Source organism: Erithacus rubecula (genome assembly GCF_903797595.1).
Source record: "Erithacus rubecula genome assembly, chromosome: 4".
NCBI lineage: Eukaryota > Metazoa > Chordata > Aves > Passeriformes > Muscicapidae > Erithacus > Erithacus rubecula.
The window spans coordinates 67,876,899-67,892,944 of NC_136686.1; the positions used below are offsets into that span (position 1 = coordinate 67,876,899).

The 16,046-nt window shown below is 46.0% G+C and overlaps 1 protein-coding gene across 1 annotated transcript; it reads right to left on the reverse strand.

Annotated features, from left to right (window-relative positions):
* On the reverse strand, positions 1–14,693 carry KLHDC10 (kelch domain containing 10). Its single transcript, XM_079303608.1, has 9 exons — positions 14,532–14,693; positions 7,222–7,443; positions 6,508–6,662; positions 5,207–5,355; positions 4,583–4,667; positions 3,948–4,014; positions 3,439–3,486; positions 2,423–2,562; positions 1–1,443 (listed from the first exon to the last, which is right to left on the reverse strand). The coding sequence occupies exons 1-9, from the start codon at positions 14,659–14,661 to the stop codon at positions 1,234–1,236; spliced, it is 1,206 nt and encodes a 401-aa protein (XP_079159734.1). The 5' UTR covers positions 14,662–14,693; the 3' UTR covers positions 1–1,233.
* Between the last annotated feature and the right edge of the window lie 1,353 nt (positions 14,694–16,046).

The following is a 16,046-nucleotide window of genomic DNA, read 5'->3' on the forward strand; positions in this document are numbered from 1 at the left end:
TTTGGATTAACAACATGAAGATAATGCTATGGTTTATTTAAACATAAATGCAATCTTTTGAAAAGAAACTAAAACTCCAGGGTATAACCTCTGCCTTTGATGAAGAGGAAAGCATTGGAAAAAGCTGATTTTAAAAACAAAAGGCACTTAAAAATGGGCTCCAACTGAAAAGGATTTTGCACAAACCTCATGCCTGGAGCTGCTGACAGTTCAGTGGCCACTTAAATAAATTCAGTGTAGAGAGCACAAGAGGAGCAGAGCCACCCCTTCCTGTGCAGAGACAATCCCTGCTCCCAGCAGGAGGCAGAGATGTTCCCTCTCCCCTTTTTTGGATGCTGAGCAATCCACAAAGCCACTCCCCAAACCACCTTTAAACATTTCCTACCCTCAGGGCAACATGAAACAACAAGAAAAAGGAAGTTTGGCATGTGTGGGAGAAAGAAAACCAAAAGCTGGGAGATGCAGAGAACCAGGGTTTGGTTAAAAAGGTTCAAAGAACTCTGAACTTTAAGGGTTTGCTGTAGCTCATTCTGGGTGCAAAGTGAGCTGAAAAGGTTCAAAAAACTCCCAGCAAAACCTTTTCCCTCCCCCACCATCAATAAACTACACAGCAATCCCTTAAGCAGCAACTTTTTCCCACTCTTCCAAGCAAAGCTTTCAGTGTGGAAAGGGGAGAAAACACAGCCAGTGCTGCAGGGGGGACGTTCCAGCGTCTCCAGAGCTCAGGGATGGGAACATTCCATGGAAAACATGCAGGGCTGGAGCAACTGGTGGGGGGTTTGGAGAAGGGGAGCTCAGCTGGGTGGGAGGGATGAGTTATCCAAAGCCAAAGAACAGGTTTGGTGGTTGTTCTGCATGTTCCTCGTTGGATATAAGGGTGGAAATACCAAGGTGTGAAGCACATTCAGTAGCTCATTAAGCTCCCCAATTAATTTGCAAGCATTGTGCTGGTTGCTGGTTGGTTGCTTAGTTCTCAGAAAATACTTTTGGATTAATGGTGTAACATAGCTCCATAAATAAAAAGGGGATTTGTTCAGTTTTTTTTTTTTTTTTTTGTTTCCAATGACTAAAAGTAACAGTGTCTGGAAAGGCATTGATGTATTTGCAGAGTAAGGCCTTGAGCAGGTTCCTCCATGTTCTTAGCAAGACCATCCATGGAATCCATAAATAGGGGGGTGGTGGGAGGGGGAATTCTTCACCGGGGTGAGTCTTGGACACAAGTGGGAGATGTTCTCATTTTAGTCTCTCCACGAGTCCCTGTGTCAGTCCAAGGTGCAAAAGTTGGGATCTGGCCAGAGTTGCTAGGTGAGGGAAAGATTCCAGAAGCTTCTCCCAGCACAGTTCCAGCAGGCTGGGCACCACCAGCCACATTTTGAACAGGGAGCCAGTCCGTTTGTTTTCGTGGATGTTGACCACCCCTCCATGGACGTACATGCAGCCAGCCTGGGTGGGGGGAAAAAGGGGGACAGGGGTTACAGAGGCAGGAAAAGCAGGATTTGCCACCTCAAAGCCTTCAGCAGAGCTGTCACTGCCTCAGCCCTTCACTGTGGGATCCTCTGAATCAAGGCAGGAATCACTGCTGGAGGGGTCATGTCTCATCCTCCACCACACATCCACCACCTCAGTGTGCTCTGCTCTGAATTTTAGGTGATTTCCATCCTAAGAAATCCATTTTAGGAGTGTGGCAAACTGTTGATAAAGCTGAAAAGAATGTATTTTTAAACTACACCCACCTCACACAGAGATCCTGCATTCCCTTGGCTCAGCACAACCCTGCTCCAGAGATGACAGGCACACAGAGAGATGGGAAAACCTCAGCTGCTGAGTGGCTTTTTTTCTTTTTTTTTTTCTTTTTTTTCCCTATATGCTGGCAAAGAAAGGGCATTCCTGCTGTCCAGGCAGTCACTGAGCTGCCTGGGAAACACCTTTATCAGGCTTCCCAGGAAAAGCTGCATTTCTAACATTCCCCAAATGAAATGACACCAAGGAATGTGATCTGTGCCCTAAGGAGATGAGCTGAAGGAGGTGAAGGCTCTACCAAAGGCATTTCTTGCTGCTTTATTATCAATCCCAGGTTTCCAGCCTTCTACTTATGGCCAAAAGCTCTGGCAATACCAACATTCCAAAGGGATGGGAACAGCCTCATGTAATCTTTATCCTCAGGCTGTTCTCAGGAGGAAAAAATCACTTTACTCTGGTAGTTTTTGTGATTTTTTTTTTTTTTCCTTTTACTGCTGCTCACACATAGAGTTTAAAAGCTCAATTTCTGCATCCTTTTTTTCAGAAAGGAAAACCATGGTGTGGATTTTCAAACAGCATGAGGAGGAAGAGCCTCCCAAAATCTGCTGCATCCAGAGGAGATGACTTGGGAACATCACCAAGGTCAGAGTGCTTGGATGGAGGAACAAAAGGAGTCACTTACTGGGGTGACAGCAGCACAGTGGAAGTACACAGGCTCTGGCATTGCAGCTGGCAGCTTGACCCACTGGAAAGTTTGGAGGTTCAGCTTCCAGACATCTCCCAGGATCACCTCTCCATTGTAGCCTCCACACACAAACACATCTGCAAGAGAGGAGGAGGGGGAGGTGCCAGGAACCATGGAGGGGACAGGTCAGGGATCCCCCTCCCCACACAGATTTGGGATCAGTCACTCAGCAAAAGCTCTCAGGATCTCCCAGATCAGGCCCATCACACAGCACAGGTCATTCAGAGATTCCCAGACTGGTTTGGGTGGGAAGGGACCCCAAAGCCCATCCAGTTCCAGCTCAGTGGGCAGGGACACCTCCCACTGTCCCAGGGCCTTGGACATTCCAGGGATTCTCTGGCAATGCCAGCCCAGCAATTCCTGCCCCAATCTCCCCTTTCCCAATTCCCTGGGTCCTGTCCCTCCATCCCTTGTCCCCAGTCCCTCTCCAGCTCTCCTGCAGCCCCTCCAGCCCCTGGAATGTGCTGGAAGCTCTCCCTGGATCCTTCCCTTCTCCAGGCTGCCAATTCCCAGCTCTCCACAACCTCCCATTGGATCCATCTCCTCTCCAAGGCATTGATGGATCCAGGGCCTTCCCTTGCAATCTCAGGGAACCATCCAGGCTCTCCCTTCCCTTTTCCTCTCTTTTCCATGCCCACTGTCCATCCAAACCCCTCTGGATGGATGCTGAGTGTCCTGAATCCCAGAATCCTGGGCTGCCTTGGCTGGGAAGGAGCTCAAAGCTCATGGCAGGGACACCTCCAGCATCCCAGGCTGCTCCAATCCTTGCTGGGGCATTGCAGGATCCAGGGATTCTCTGGCAATGCCAGCCCAGCAATTCCTGCCCCAATCTCCCCTTCCCCAATTCCCTGGGTGTCCTGTCCCTCCATCCCTTGTCCCCAGTCCCTCTCCAGCTCTCCTGCAGCCCCTTCAGGTTGTACAAGACACACCAATTTTCCAGAGATAAATTTTACCATTTTTTATCTGCACACAGCTGTGGCATCTTCTGGCTGCTGGGAAGCCTGGGGAGAACAGATTTAAATATAAATATACCAGCAATAATTGTTTTAAAGTGCTTGTGCAAGTGGTGATTTTGTCTCAGCATTTAACCACTGTGTTTAATTTTTAAGAGGTTCTGCTTTCCTGCAATCCCAGGTACAAAAGGTGCAATTTCAAGCAGTTTTCAGGTTTGATTTCTAGTTCCTGTCCAGGGAAGGAAGAAAAATGCTGGAATTTTGTTCCCCAAGTGTGGCTTGGTGAAAAGCAAGATGTGAGATTCCAGGGGAAGCCCAAAGTGAGCAGGGATGACCTGGATCCTGACTCACACCTTTCCCAAGCAGGGAGAGAGGGAAGCCAGGCTGCCAAATTCCCTTGTGCAGGATTCAAATTCCAACATAAAGTCACACATTGAAGAAGAAAACTGCACCTTCAAGCACCTTGGCCACTGTGGTTCACAGGGGAAGAAGGGAAATTCCCAACTCACCAACTTTCTCGTGAGGTTTTGTGGTGATCTCCTCCCAGGTGTTGGTTTCCAGGTTGTAGGCATGGATCTGGAGGGAAAAAGAGGAGCCATGAAATCCTCCAGGATGGTGCAGCCACAAGCTCTGACCCTCTAGAAATAAATCCCTTTTTTTCATTAAGTGCAAACCCAAAAATAGCTGATCCCAGCCAGTGACTAAGCAGGTCTAAAATCACCTTCCAAGCTCCATCCCAGCTTTGCTATTTCAGCCCTACAGCTGAAAAAAAAGAAAATAATAATGCTTTTTAAAAGAGCTGGACCAATTAAAATCCACACCCTCTTGTTCTCAGAAGGATTTAGAAATACCTTCCTCTTGCTGCAAGCAGGGAGAAAAATGGGACAGTGAAGAGAGAAAATGTCACATTAAGTGCTGCAGACTCCACTTTTTTGGAAGCAGAGCACTATTTAAAGTGACCACAGATTCATCACCAGGACATTGTGTGGCAAATCCAGGTTTTACACAAATAGGAGAACAATCTGCTCCAAATTATCTCTTCTAATTTTTATTTATTTTTTTTTTAACCAGGGGCTCTCCAGGAGGCTGTGCTGGCTGTTCCTCAGTGTGGAAAATCTCCTGTCCTGGGTTCTAAATGCCTCACCTTATCCAAGGAATAAGCTGTCCAGGAAGTTCCACCTCCCAGGATATAAATCCGTTGGCCATCATGAGCAATTTCGTGTCTGTACCTGAAGGTACAAAACAACAACAAAATTAGCAACAACAAAATAAACCTTCTGGAAATCATCATCAAATTCCAAGGATTTGAGCAGAAACTCCTGGTTCTGCTGCATTAATCTCTCAGGCTGGGAGCATTCAGGAGATGTGGAAGTTTTCCTGAGCTCAGAAATCTGAAAGGTATTTTCTGATTGCAGAGTAATTATTAAATAATTAAATGCAATTGATTAGTGCATACCATCAATATTCCAGCTCCTTCTAAAGTGGAAGTGCCCAAGGCCAGGCTAGACAGGGCTTGGAGCAACCTGGGATAGTGGAAAGTGTCCAGGAGGGTGGAATTTGATTTATTTTAAGATTCCTATGAACCCAAACCATTCTGGAATTCTTCCATTCCCATTCCCACTTGGACACCAAACCATGAATTAGAGCAAACAAAATCCATCCTCCCAATGCCACATCAGGCAAAGGAAGGCTGGAAATTCCAACCAGAGCAAGATACCCCAAAGCTTCCCCTTCTCTGCCTCCCAAAAATGCTCCCTGAGCTGCTCACCTCTCCTCTGGCATGTCACAGGACATGTTGTTTGGCTTCAGCTGGCTCCACTCCCTGGTGTTGAGGTCCAGCTTGTGCAGGTCAGTGCTGTAAATGTAGCCAGTGGTTCCTCCAAAGACATACAGACACCCATTGATGATGGCCATGGCCTGCCAGAGAAAGCAGTCAGAAAGGACTTGGCACTGGAAAAAAGGGAATTCCTGCTCTTCTAAAGCAAAAAGGGTCAGTCCTGCTGTGAGGGTGAATCCATTTGTCCACCCACTTCATTGAAAGTGGAATTCTAATATAAATGAACCACACGTTTTCATTTTGAGTTTTAGGTTTAGAAAGTTTTGATCATTTTTTCATTTTGAGTTTTGGGGTTTGAAGGTTTTTGAATACCCACCTACTCCTTAAATCAGATTCTTTTCATTCAGCTGCAGGGATTTTAAGTCCCAGCTCCCAATCCTGCTGTGAGGGGGAATCCATTTGTTCACCTCCTTCATCCACTTTGTGGAAAGTGTAATTCTCACATAAAGCAACTCTACAAATTTTCATTTGGAATCTTAAGTTTTGAAAATTTTGACTACACACTATTCCTTAAATCAGATTTTCATTTTGAGTTTTGGGGTTTGAAGGTTTTTGACCATCAACCTACTCCTTAAATCAGATTTTCATCTTGAGTTTTGGTGTTTGAAGGTTTTTGACCATCAACCTACTCCTTAAATCAGATTTTCATCTTGAGTTTTGGTGTTTGAAGGTTTTTGACCATCAACCTACTCCTTAAATCAGATTTTCATCTTGAGTTTTGGTGTTTGAAGGTTTTTGACCATCAACCTACTCCTTAAATCAGATTTTCATCTTGAGTTTTGGTGTTTGAAGGTTTTTGACTACCCGCCTACTCCTTAAATCAGATTCTTTTCATTCAGCTGCAGGGATTTTAAGCCCCAGCTCCCAGACCTGCCTTGCTCTCAGCTTTGCCCAAGTTCCCAACTCAGAGACTGCCAAATCTGCCAAATCCTGCTACTGGTCTGGAAGCATCTCCCAGCTCCTGCCTTACTTTTATTGGCACAATTAACACTGCTAGGAAATACAATCCAGCATTTCCTTCCACCCTGCAGCAAAATGAACAAATTCTGACCTTTCTAACTCGGATTTTCTCCGAAATCTCAAAGAACCGAAGCTGCTTTATTTCTTTACTAAGAACACCTGCTTTTCTTTGTGCTGTTACAAAGAAACAACAACTCTGGTGAGGAGCAGAGGAGATACTTTGGTGCTCTGAGGCCTTTGGGAGCCCCTGGGGGGTGCCCTGAGCTGCCCACCTGGCCGTAGATGCGGTTGGGTTTTTTGCCACGGCAGCTGAGCAGAGCCCATCTCTTGTACTTGACGTTGCACACGTGGACATCGTTGCCATTGCTCTCTCCAAAGGGGATCCCAGTGCCCCCAAACACCAGGAGGTTGTTGCCATGTAAAACAACTGGGAGAAAGAGAGGAAAAAACAACAAGGATGACAATTCCAGAATATAATGGTTTTTGCCAGGCTTGCAGCAGCTGCTCTAGGGAAGGTGTCCCTGCCCATGGCATGGAACTGGATGATCTTTAAGCTCCATCCCAACCCAAACCATTCCATGTTTCCATGCTCTGGGGACAGCAGTGCTCAGTGCTGTTGAAATTCCCTACTTTGAGAGGTTCTAAAAGAGAAAAGATCCCAAGTAAAACCATGGTAACCAAAGGTCTGCTTTGGAAAGTGAACAAAGACAGCTATTTTTGGATGCTTTGAGATGCCTGCACCCTGCTGAAAGCACAGCCAGCAAGGTAAAAACACCTGGAAAACACTTTTAGCTTCCCCATTTTTTTCTTTCTCTCCACCTCAACCCAGAAAAAAGAGAAAGAAAAATCCCAAACTCAACCCAACCTCAGGAAAAAAAATCCTACTCAACCCAAATACTTGGAAAAACAGGATTCCAGATTAAAATAGCCAAGGATTAAAATAGCTTCAGGAGTAGGCACACAAGGAGTTGGATTTCCATACGTACGTGACATGGAGGCCAATTCCCTGGGCATGTAGCCCTCAGTGCCCATCTGGTGCCAGGTGTCTGTGGCAAAGTTGTACCTCCAGAGCTCCCTGAAGAGGGGGTAATCCTCATTTTCTGGCCCTCCAGACTCATCATAGTCAGGATTGTAGCCCCCAAAAACGTAGAGGTTGGAATTGTCGGCCACGCAGCGATGGCCGCTCCTGGCCGGGGGGCACCGGTGGCCTGCAGGAGGAAAAAAGAGAAAAAAAAATTAAAAACAGCTCAACAGGAGCTCAGGGTGTGTGGGAAGGTCAGAAATCCACCCATGGGATGTATTGAATCCATAGGGAATTTATGGAGAAGTGCCTGTGCAGCAGGAGGAAATGGCTTTGTAAGGACAAGGTGGAAAAAGAATAATCTGTGTGTCACCATCTTCCACAATCCTCCCACAACAGGTTCTGATGTGTTGGATAAAATCCCTCTTTTTTCATTCTGTTTGGAAATTCTCACTCAGGGCAATTCCAAATGTTTGTATTTTAATGCAAACAGTACAGAAAAATACTGCCCAATAAAGGAAAAATTAAGGATTTGCTTTCTCTCCTCTCTCTGTGATTTCCTTTTTTGTTCCTTGGATCTCAAGATGATTTTGTCACTAAATTTTAAGTGGCACAGGTCTGATAGAACAGGGAAAATCTGGGTAGGAGCAGAGAATCCAGCTGAGATTCCCAAAAAATCTCACCCCTAAAACTCAATGAAAATAAAAAGCAGGGAGCACAATTCCAGCTCAGCTCTCAACTGGAATAGATTTAAAAAAAAAAAAAAAAATAAAAAAGATGAATTCAGCCAAGGAAAACCTAACCAGGAATATTCCTGGACAACAGAAATTGAGGTCTTGGCTGAAAAGTGAACAAAATAAAACCAAACAAATCAGTGACCTTCACCTCCCACCTGCTCCCACAGACTTTTTATGGGTTTTAGGATGGAAAAGGAGCCAGGAAAAAGCATTTAATTAGGATCCAGCATGTTTGCTTCTGTTATAATTCCCAGCAGTGAATCCAACACTGCAAAAAAAAAAACAAAAACCAAAAAAAAAAAAAAAAAAAAACCAAAAAAAACCAAAAACCAAAAAAAACCAAAAACAAAAAAAAAAAAGAGGCATGAAGCATTTTTCCTACAAGAAAAAGGAAATAAATTATTTGTCCAGACCAAATAATGAACTTGAGCTGAGCACAAGCAGCTTTGTCCAACTCTGGTCCAAAATTAAGCTGCTCTCCAAGGTTCAGACAAAGTTTTGACAGATTTGGGGTGTTTCCAGGAATAATTGTGTCTTGCAGCAATTCCCACTTAGAAAACTAATAAGCACAGGCTGAAAAAAAGAGGGGAAGGAAGTTAAGGAATTAAGGGAAAAAATTTAGGATTTAGGGGCACAGGACAGGAGGATATTCAATGTCCTAATTTAAAAGGTGTTAAGGAATTAGGAGATCAGATATTATATCAAATACAGGTTTTATTTCTCTCTAGTTCTAACACTTGCCATGAGAATTTTCCAGGGGGAAAAGAGGAGAATAAGGCTGAGTTTTATATAAAGTAATTAAAGTAACTTTTAGATGGGAAAATCCCATGTAAAAAAAAAAATCCCAGGATTTGAGCAAAACCCATTTTCTCAGAGTTGAACCCCAAAACACCCAAAGCTCAGGGAAATACAAGATCCCATTCCTGTGAAAAGCTAAAATTCACCAAGTCCTGCTGTGAAATCCTTGATGCTGGACATGGAAAGCAGCAGGTCTGTGGGGAAAAGGTTTTAAAATGATGGAAAATGGCTTTAAAATGAGTGGATGGATGGATGGATGGATGGATGGATGGATGGATGGATGGATGGATGGATGGATGGATGGATGGATATAATCTGGGAAGAACCTGTTTTCCTATTTTAATATTCCAGAAATAAGCAGGAAGGAAGGATGGGAAGGTGAATTGACAAAGAGGCTCCTTTTTTTTTAATCCTGAGAACAAAAATGAGAACAGTAAAATTTTCAGGGAGCAAGTTCTACAATCAGAATGAAATTTAACAAGAGGATGAGAAGAAACAGCCTCAAGATGTGCCAGGGGAGACTCAGGTTGGACATTTCAGCAGGAAAATCTCAGTAGGAATTTCCTCATGGCAAGAATTATTAAATATTGGAAGGGGAGGTTTGGAGTCCCCATCCCTGGAGGTGTCCAAGGAATTCCTGGATGTGACACTCAGGGCTTTGGGGACAGCTTGGATGGGATGGTCTGGGAGGGTTTTTCCAACCCAATGGATTCAGTGATTCCAGGCTGAAACATCCCAACAAGGACATAATTAAGGAAAAGTCCTAATTAAGGGTTGAGGCATGGGACAGAAAGGGCTGGTTGGGCACTGTCCTGCCAACACCCTGCTAAATTCCCTTTTTAACAGTGATTCACTCCTGGAGCTCTGAGGAGCTGCTGCACTGACAATTCCAAATTATTCCTAATTGAACTGTCCTGCAGGAGCTGGAATTAGGACATGGAACAGGAAGGTGTTTCCAGATGTGACACAGGAGAAAATGTGGGATCAGGGACAGCCCCAGGAGGAGAGGGGATGGCCTCAGGCTGGGTCAGGGGAGGTTTAGATTGGATTTTGGGAAAATTCCTTCATGGAAAAGGTTGTAAAACCCTTGGCAGTGGTGGAGTCCCCATCCCTGCAGGGATTTCAAAGCCCTGTGGATGTGGCACTTGGGGACAAGGTCAGTGGTGGCCTTGGCAGTGCTGGGAAAGGTTTGGCTCAGCAGTCTGAGACCTTTTCCAACTGAAACAATTCCATGATTCCATGAATACCAAGTTGTTTTGAGCCTCCTGAAACCATCCTTTTTGTTAAGACTGTCAGAAAACCCAAAGAAATCCATTTATATCTCAAGGGTGGGTGTGGAGAGGAATGGGGCTGCTGAGTGACAGGAGAAGGGACAATGGGCACAAACTGAAACACAGGAAATTCCAGCTGGATATGAGGAAAAACTTCCACTTTGAGAATGATGGAGAACTGAACAAGATGCCTAAAGAAATTGTGGCTGCCTCTGGATCCCTGGAAATGTCCAGGGCCAGGCTGGATGGGCTTGGAGCACTTTGGGACAGTGGGAGGTGTCCCTAAACATGGCAGGGGTGACACTGGATGGGCTTTGAGACCCCTTCCCACCCAAACCATCCCACAATTCTACACTCCTTTATCAGCTCCCTTTTTTTCCCCCAAGATAATTTAATCCAAATATCCACCCCAGGGTTATGTGCAGTATTTGAGTATCTTAAAGTTCTTCCTGTCAGGATAACAGGAAAAGGAACAGCAGCAACCAGGGTGTCCCAAACAATCCATGATTTCCATCCTACAAATCCCAGTGCAAGTCCATCCCATGATGTGTGTTTTACACCAGCATCAGCAGAATTTCTGCTCCAAGCTCTATTTTTGGAAATACAAATGGAATAACTACAGGGTGTAAAAGCAACAAATCCAACGTGGCTTTGGATCCTCCTCTGTTCCAAGTGCCACATCCCTCCTGAATATCCCACGTGTCCTTTTCTCTGCTTTTTTAAAGCTTTCTAAAGATGCTTTTGGTATTATTTTTCCTCCTGCCTGGTTTTTCAACATCCACAACAGCAGGATTCAATCTCTCCCTTTCCATTTTTGATCCCTGCAGGAAGCTTGAAGGGCATTTAGGGCAAGGGCTGAACCCAAGAACAAGACAAGTCAATATTGACTTTGACTCCCATCTTCAAAGTTTCATCTTTTCCACAACAGCTGGAGAAAGTAAGTTTGGAACTCATGTAATTGGAGCCCCTCAGGAATGTTTGGATAAGCAGGGTTGGGAAAACATGGCTGAGAGTGAGGTTTAAAACCTATTTGTTCATCCCAGCTGTGTTCAGCCTCTGCAGATCCCACACTTCCCTTCCTTGGCAGGCTGCCCACAGCTGAGAAATTCCCAAATGGAAAAATTCCCTAGAGGAAAAATTCCCAGCTGTAGCTGGGTTAAGGGGCTCCAAGGGGCTGAGGAAAAATGGGAGAAGCCACAAGATCCATTCAAAAACAAGCTGCAGGTCAGCCAAGAGATTTTTCAAGAGTGTTTCCAGAATGGATCATCCTGGGAGAGCTCCAGGGTTTGGATCAATGTTGGGAACAGCTCTGGATCTCCCAGGCTTTATGTCCAAAACTTTTGGGGTAATCACATTTTAAAGGATTTCACACCACTAAAACTGAGTGATCCTCAGGTTGTTTGTTCCCAAGAAGCATAAAGGAAAATAAAGGAATTGTGGAGGATGAAACCCATAGAACTGGGAAGATCATCTGGTAAAATGTCCTGTGGGAAAAGGATGAGGTTGTTCAACACCTTGAGCAGCCAAATCCTGAAACCCTCCAGGGATTCCACCACATCCCAGGGAATGGTGGTTTCAGGGAATGGTGGTTCTCACTGGAAAAAATGGGTTTTTTCCCATTGAACCTTCCCTGTCCTCACTGCTCCTCATCCTCTCCACGTGAAGGGAGACTCTGTTTTCTTTGCATCCATCCTTTAAGGACTGGAAAACCTCAGTGAGGTTCCTCCTGAGCCTTCTCTTCTCATGGAATGATGGAATGGAATTCCAGGCTTGGAAAGGAGCTTAAGGATCATCCCATTCCATCTCCTTTGGATCCTCTCCAGCCTGGTTGTGAATTTGTTGAAGCCCAGAACTGGACAGAGAATTCCAGGGGCACTGGGTAGATCCCATCTCTCCCTCCCAAAGTTCCTGTGCTGGACTTTTGGGATGTCATTCCAGCTGCTGCACTTGGAATTTTGTCTTTGGTACACTTCACACTCCTCCAGCCTGAGCAGGAATGTAATTCCATTAATTAAGGAATCACAGGAACACAAAATTCTCCATGACACAAAGGGATTTGGAATATTTGGAATTTCTGCTCTTTTAAAATATATGTTAAAAATTTTCTCCATAAAAAAAATCCCAAACTCTTCTGTGACTGGGAAAATCACAGCTGAAGGCAAAAAGCAGGAATGCTGAGGCAGGAGAGGCAAAAAATCCATTTAAGTGTCCAGATTGTTCCAATTCCCTTAATCCCAGGAGTCTGATGGAAACACTGAAAAATGTGGACAGAAAAAGAAGAACAAACCACAAACCACCTGTGTTTGACTTTTTTTTTTCATCTTGCCAAATTTCCAAATTTTACAAACACCAGGGCATGGAATAGCATGGGGAAAATGGAAACTCTGGGAGAGAAATGGGAGTAAGAAAAGAAATCTGAAAAAGTTTGGAAGAAAATTTAGGAGGTAACTAAAAACCCTGGAAGAGAATTGGGAAGTAAGACAAGAAAACCTGGAAATTCTGCAGGAGAACTGGGAGGGGAGGAATGAAACCTGACAAGTCTGGAGGAGAACTGGGAGCTAAGAAAAAAAACACCTGGAAACTCTGGAAAATAATTGGGAGAAAGAAAAGAAAACCTGGAAATTCTGCAGGAAAACTGGGAGGGGAGGAATGAAACCTGACAAGTCTGGAGGAGAACTGGGAGCTAAGAATAAGGAAAAAAACCCTGGAAATTCTGGAAGAGAATTGGGAGCTTGGGAACAAATCTGGTTGGAGAAAATGGAATGAGGGGGGGAAAAATCTCCCTCTCTCAATGGTTATGTAAGGGCTGCTGCTGGAATTTTATAAATAAGATCTTAACAGGTGTCAAACTGGGAGAAAAATCCATCAATCCAGGATTTTTCCAGGAGTTTGGGGTTTGTTTGAGTGCCAAGGCTGAGCTGGACAAGGCTGGTTCATCCTGTGCAGCTCCAGAATCCATGAGGATCAGGAGGATGCAATTCCCATCTGCTCCAGCCAAGGATTAAAATTCAGGAAGGAGAAGAGAATCTTCAGGAAGGGGCCTGTGTTACCAAAAAAGGGACTTTCCACAGAAGGAAGGAAACGTGGCTGAGCATTTGCCCAAAAATAGAAGGTGTGGAGCCACTCAGCAAATTCTGGGAGAGGCTGGAAGGCTGATGCAGGTTTCAGGGATGGGAATAAGGATTGAAAATCCCTTCTCAGCTCTCTTGGTGCTCCCAGCCCTGAGGGGTGAGGGGCTTCATGTCCCACATGAATGGAGGGAAAGGATTCCTGATCCTGGGATATCCAGCTCAAGGTCATGAGGAGTGAGAGAGATAAGGAAAAAAGGGATATTGCCACAGCAATCCTGGGGTAACCTCAGCCTCCTCCTGGAATATCTGAGAGTTGTTGGGGTGACCCAAATATCCAGAAACCCTTCAGCATCCAACCTTGCTAGGAAAGAGGTGGAAAAGGAAAGAAACACTTTTCCCAGGGAACTAAGCTAATGTCACATCCCTACCCTTGGATCTCCCTTCCCAGGATTGTGGGGATGTCCCAAAAAACCCCAATACACTGGGATTGCAGAGTAGGGGGATCACCAGGGATTATTCCAGGATAACTGAAACAGGGCTGATCCCTGTGGGGATCCATGGGGATGAACAGCTCTTGAGGGGCATCCAAGCATCTCCCAAAACCTGGAAAACACTGGAATGGGCATGGAAGAGCTGCCACCCACCAGGCTGTAGGAGGGGGTGACCCTAAATCCATTTTTAAAGGATAACTGCCCCTCTCCATCCCTGATTCCAGGTTTTGTATTCCAGGATAGTCAGGATGGGAAGACCCAGCATTCCCAGGCTTTGGGGACAGAGTGACCCCATTATTCCCAACTTTTTGGGGTACTCCAGCTCCCTTTGGAAAGGGACACAACTGGGTGTCCCTGTCCCAGTCTCACACACCTGGGACATTGTGGATGGAGTGACCCAACCTCTCTGGAGTGTGGGGATGGGGATGTTCCCACTAAGGGACCCCCAGGAATGGGGGTGCCCCCGTCCCCAACACTGTGGGAATAGCTAATTCCCAATCACAGGGAATGGATCTATCCCAGTCCCTGATCCTCAGGAATGGAGGTGCCCAGTCCAGGACCCCCTAGGATAGGGATGTCCCCATTAAAGGACCCCCAGGAATGGGGGTGCCCCGGTCCCCAACACTGTGGGAATAGCTAATTCCCAATCACAGGGAATGGATCTATCCCAGTCCCTGATCCTCAGGAATGGGGGTGCCCAGCCCAGAACCCCTCAGGACCTTGGGGATGGCGCTGTCCCTCCCGCTCCCCGAACCTGAACCCGAATCCCTCAGGAGCTTAGAAATGGGGGTGCCCCGGTCCCGGTCGCGCTGGGATGGGGTCGCTTTGCTCCCAAACCCCTCAGGGTCGGAGCTGCCTCGCTCCCGAATCCCTTCTGGGCCTTGGCATCGGGGTCATCGCCACTCACCCGCCGCCCGCGGCCTGCCCGGCAGCTGCACGAAGCGGTTCAGGATCCCTGTCCCGCCGCCATCGCCGCCTCCCGCGGCGCCGCCCGCTCCCTCCCCGAGCCCGTCCCGGGCCGCGGCCGCCGCCGACATGGCCCGTCCGCTGCCTGAGGGACCGGGCGCGATCCGCCAATCAGCGGCGAGCTTCTTGCAGCGCGGCCTATCAGCTGCGGGCTTGTTGGCAGGTGGGGGGAGGCAGCGCTGAGGCGCCGCTGGTGGAGCGCTAAGCTAGAGCAATAGAGCGCCGAGAGCGGGAGGTGTGCGGACATTCCCGGCGACATTCCCGGCGACATTCCCGGCGATATTCACGGCGATATTCGCCGGGGTCTTTCAGGGCGCCCCCCGGTCCCTCCGCGACCTTCCAGAGGCCGTGCGAAGGTTGCGCGGGGACGCGAGCGGAGCGTTGGTGCGGGGCCGCGTTTCCCCCCGTGATAATCGATAAATGATTCGTGTTAATCGTAGAAGTTTTGGAGTTTGTATAAACGCAGAATGCTTAAAATAAGAGAAGAATATGGACCTAAATAAAGGGAAATATATGATTAAACCCGTTCTGTTTAAATTGTGTATATTGGATATTGTATACTAGTTTGTAAAAGAAAAAAAGAGGGTTTTCCACAGTGTGAAAGGTTTTTTTGCCTTTGTGTGATCAATCACAAACTATCTGCTAAAGGTCAGAATTCCCATTTCTCCTGTTTTTATCTACCGAGACCAGCTGGTTCCATGACCAATTGTCCCAAGAGCTGTCCCACGGAAATTTGGAAGTTTCTTTGCCCACCACTGCTTACCTTGCAGAATTACAACAACAATAACAATTATTGATTCCTACAAGGAAAACCATCCTATAAAAAGGGAGCTGCAAACCAAATTCGGTGGGGGAGACCCTTCACGTTTTCCCCAGCGCTGCTTTGCTCTGTCTGTATAAAATAAATCAAAATTTTGCTGAATATCTGTGGGAGTCAGGGATCTGAGTAATCAGAGTGCAGGGATTGAATAAATCTTAGAGTGAGTTCTGATGTTTTTAGTGAGTAAAAGGTCTCAAATGCCACAGTGGCAGTGAGTGTTCTAGTGAAGGTTGGAACACACTGATATCTTCAGTACAATCTCCAGGCCCACAGTTATAGACGGGATTTAAACATACTAGAGCTATGGTAACAATATTGCTGATATTTCTTAGATAGAACAGGACAGAGTGTATGTGTAGTGTTATAGGTAACCTGGTGTGCTAAGAAACTGGAATTCTAATAGGTTAAAGAGTTTGTGTCTTAGCTTGGAAAAATCCTGTATAACAGTGTGGATTGGGAGAATTTCTGCTTTTAGCTATTCAGCTTTTAGCCATTGTCGCTTTCAGCCATTCTGGTTTCCAGCCATTCATTTATTGCTGCTGCTTTTGCCATTGCCTTTTTTGCTATTGCCTGTTGAGACTGATGTGCTTGTAATAAATAACATATTTAACTATTAGCTGCTTTACTTATTTAAGA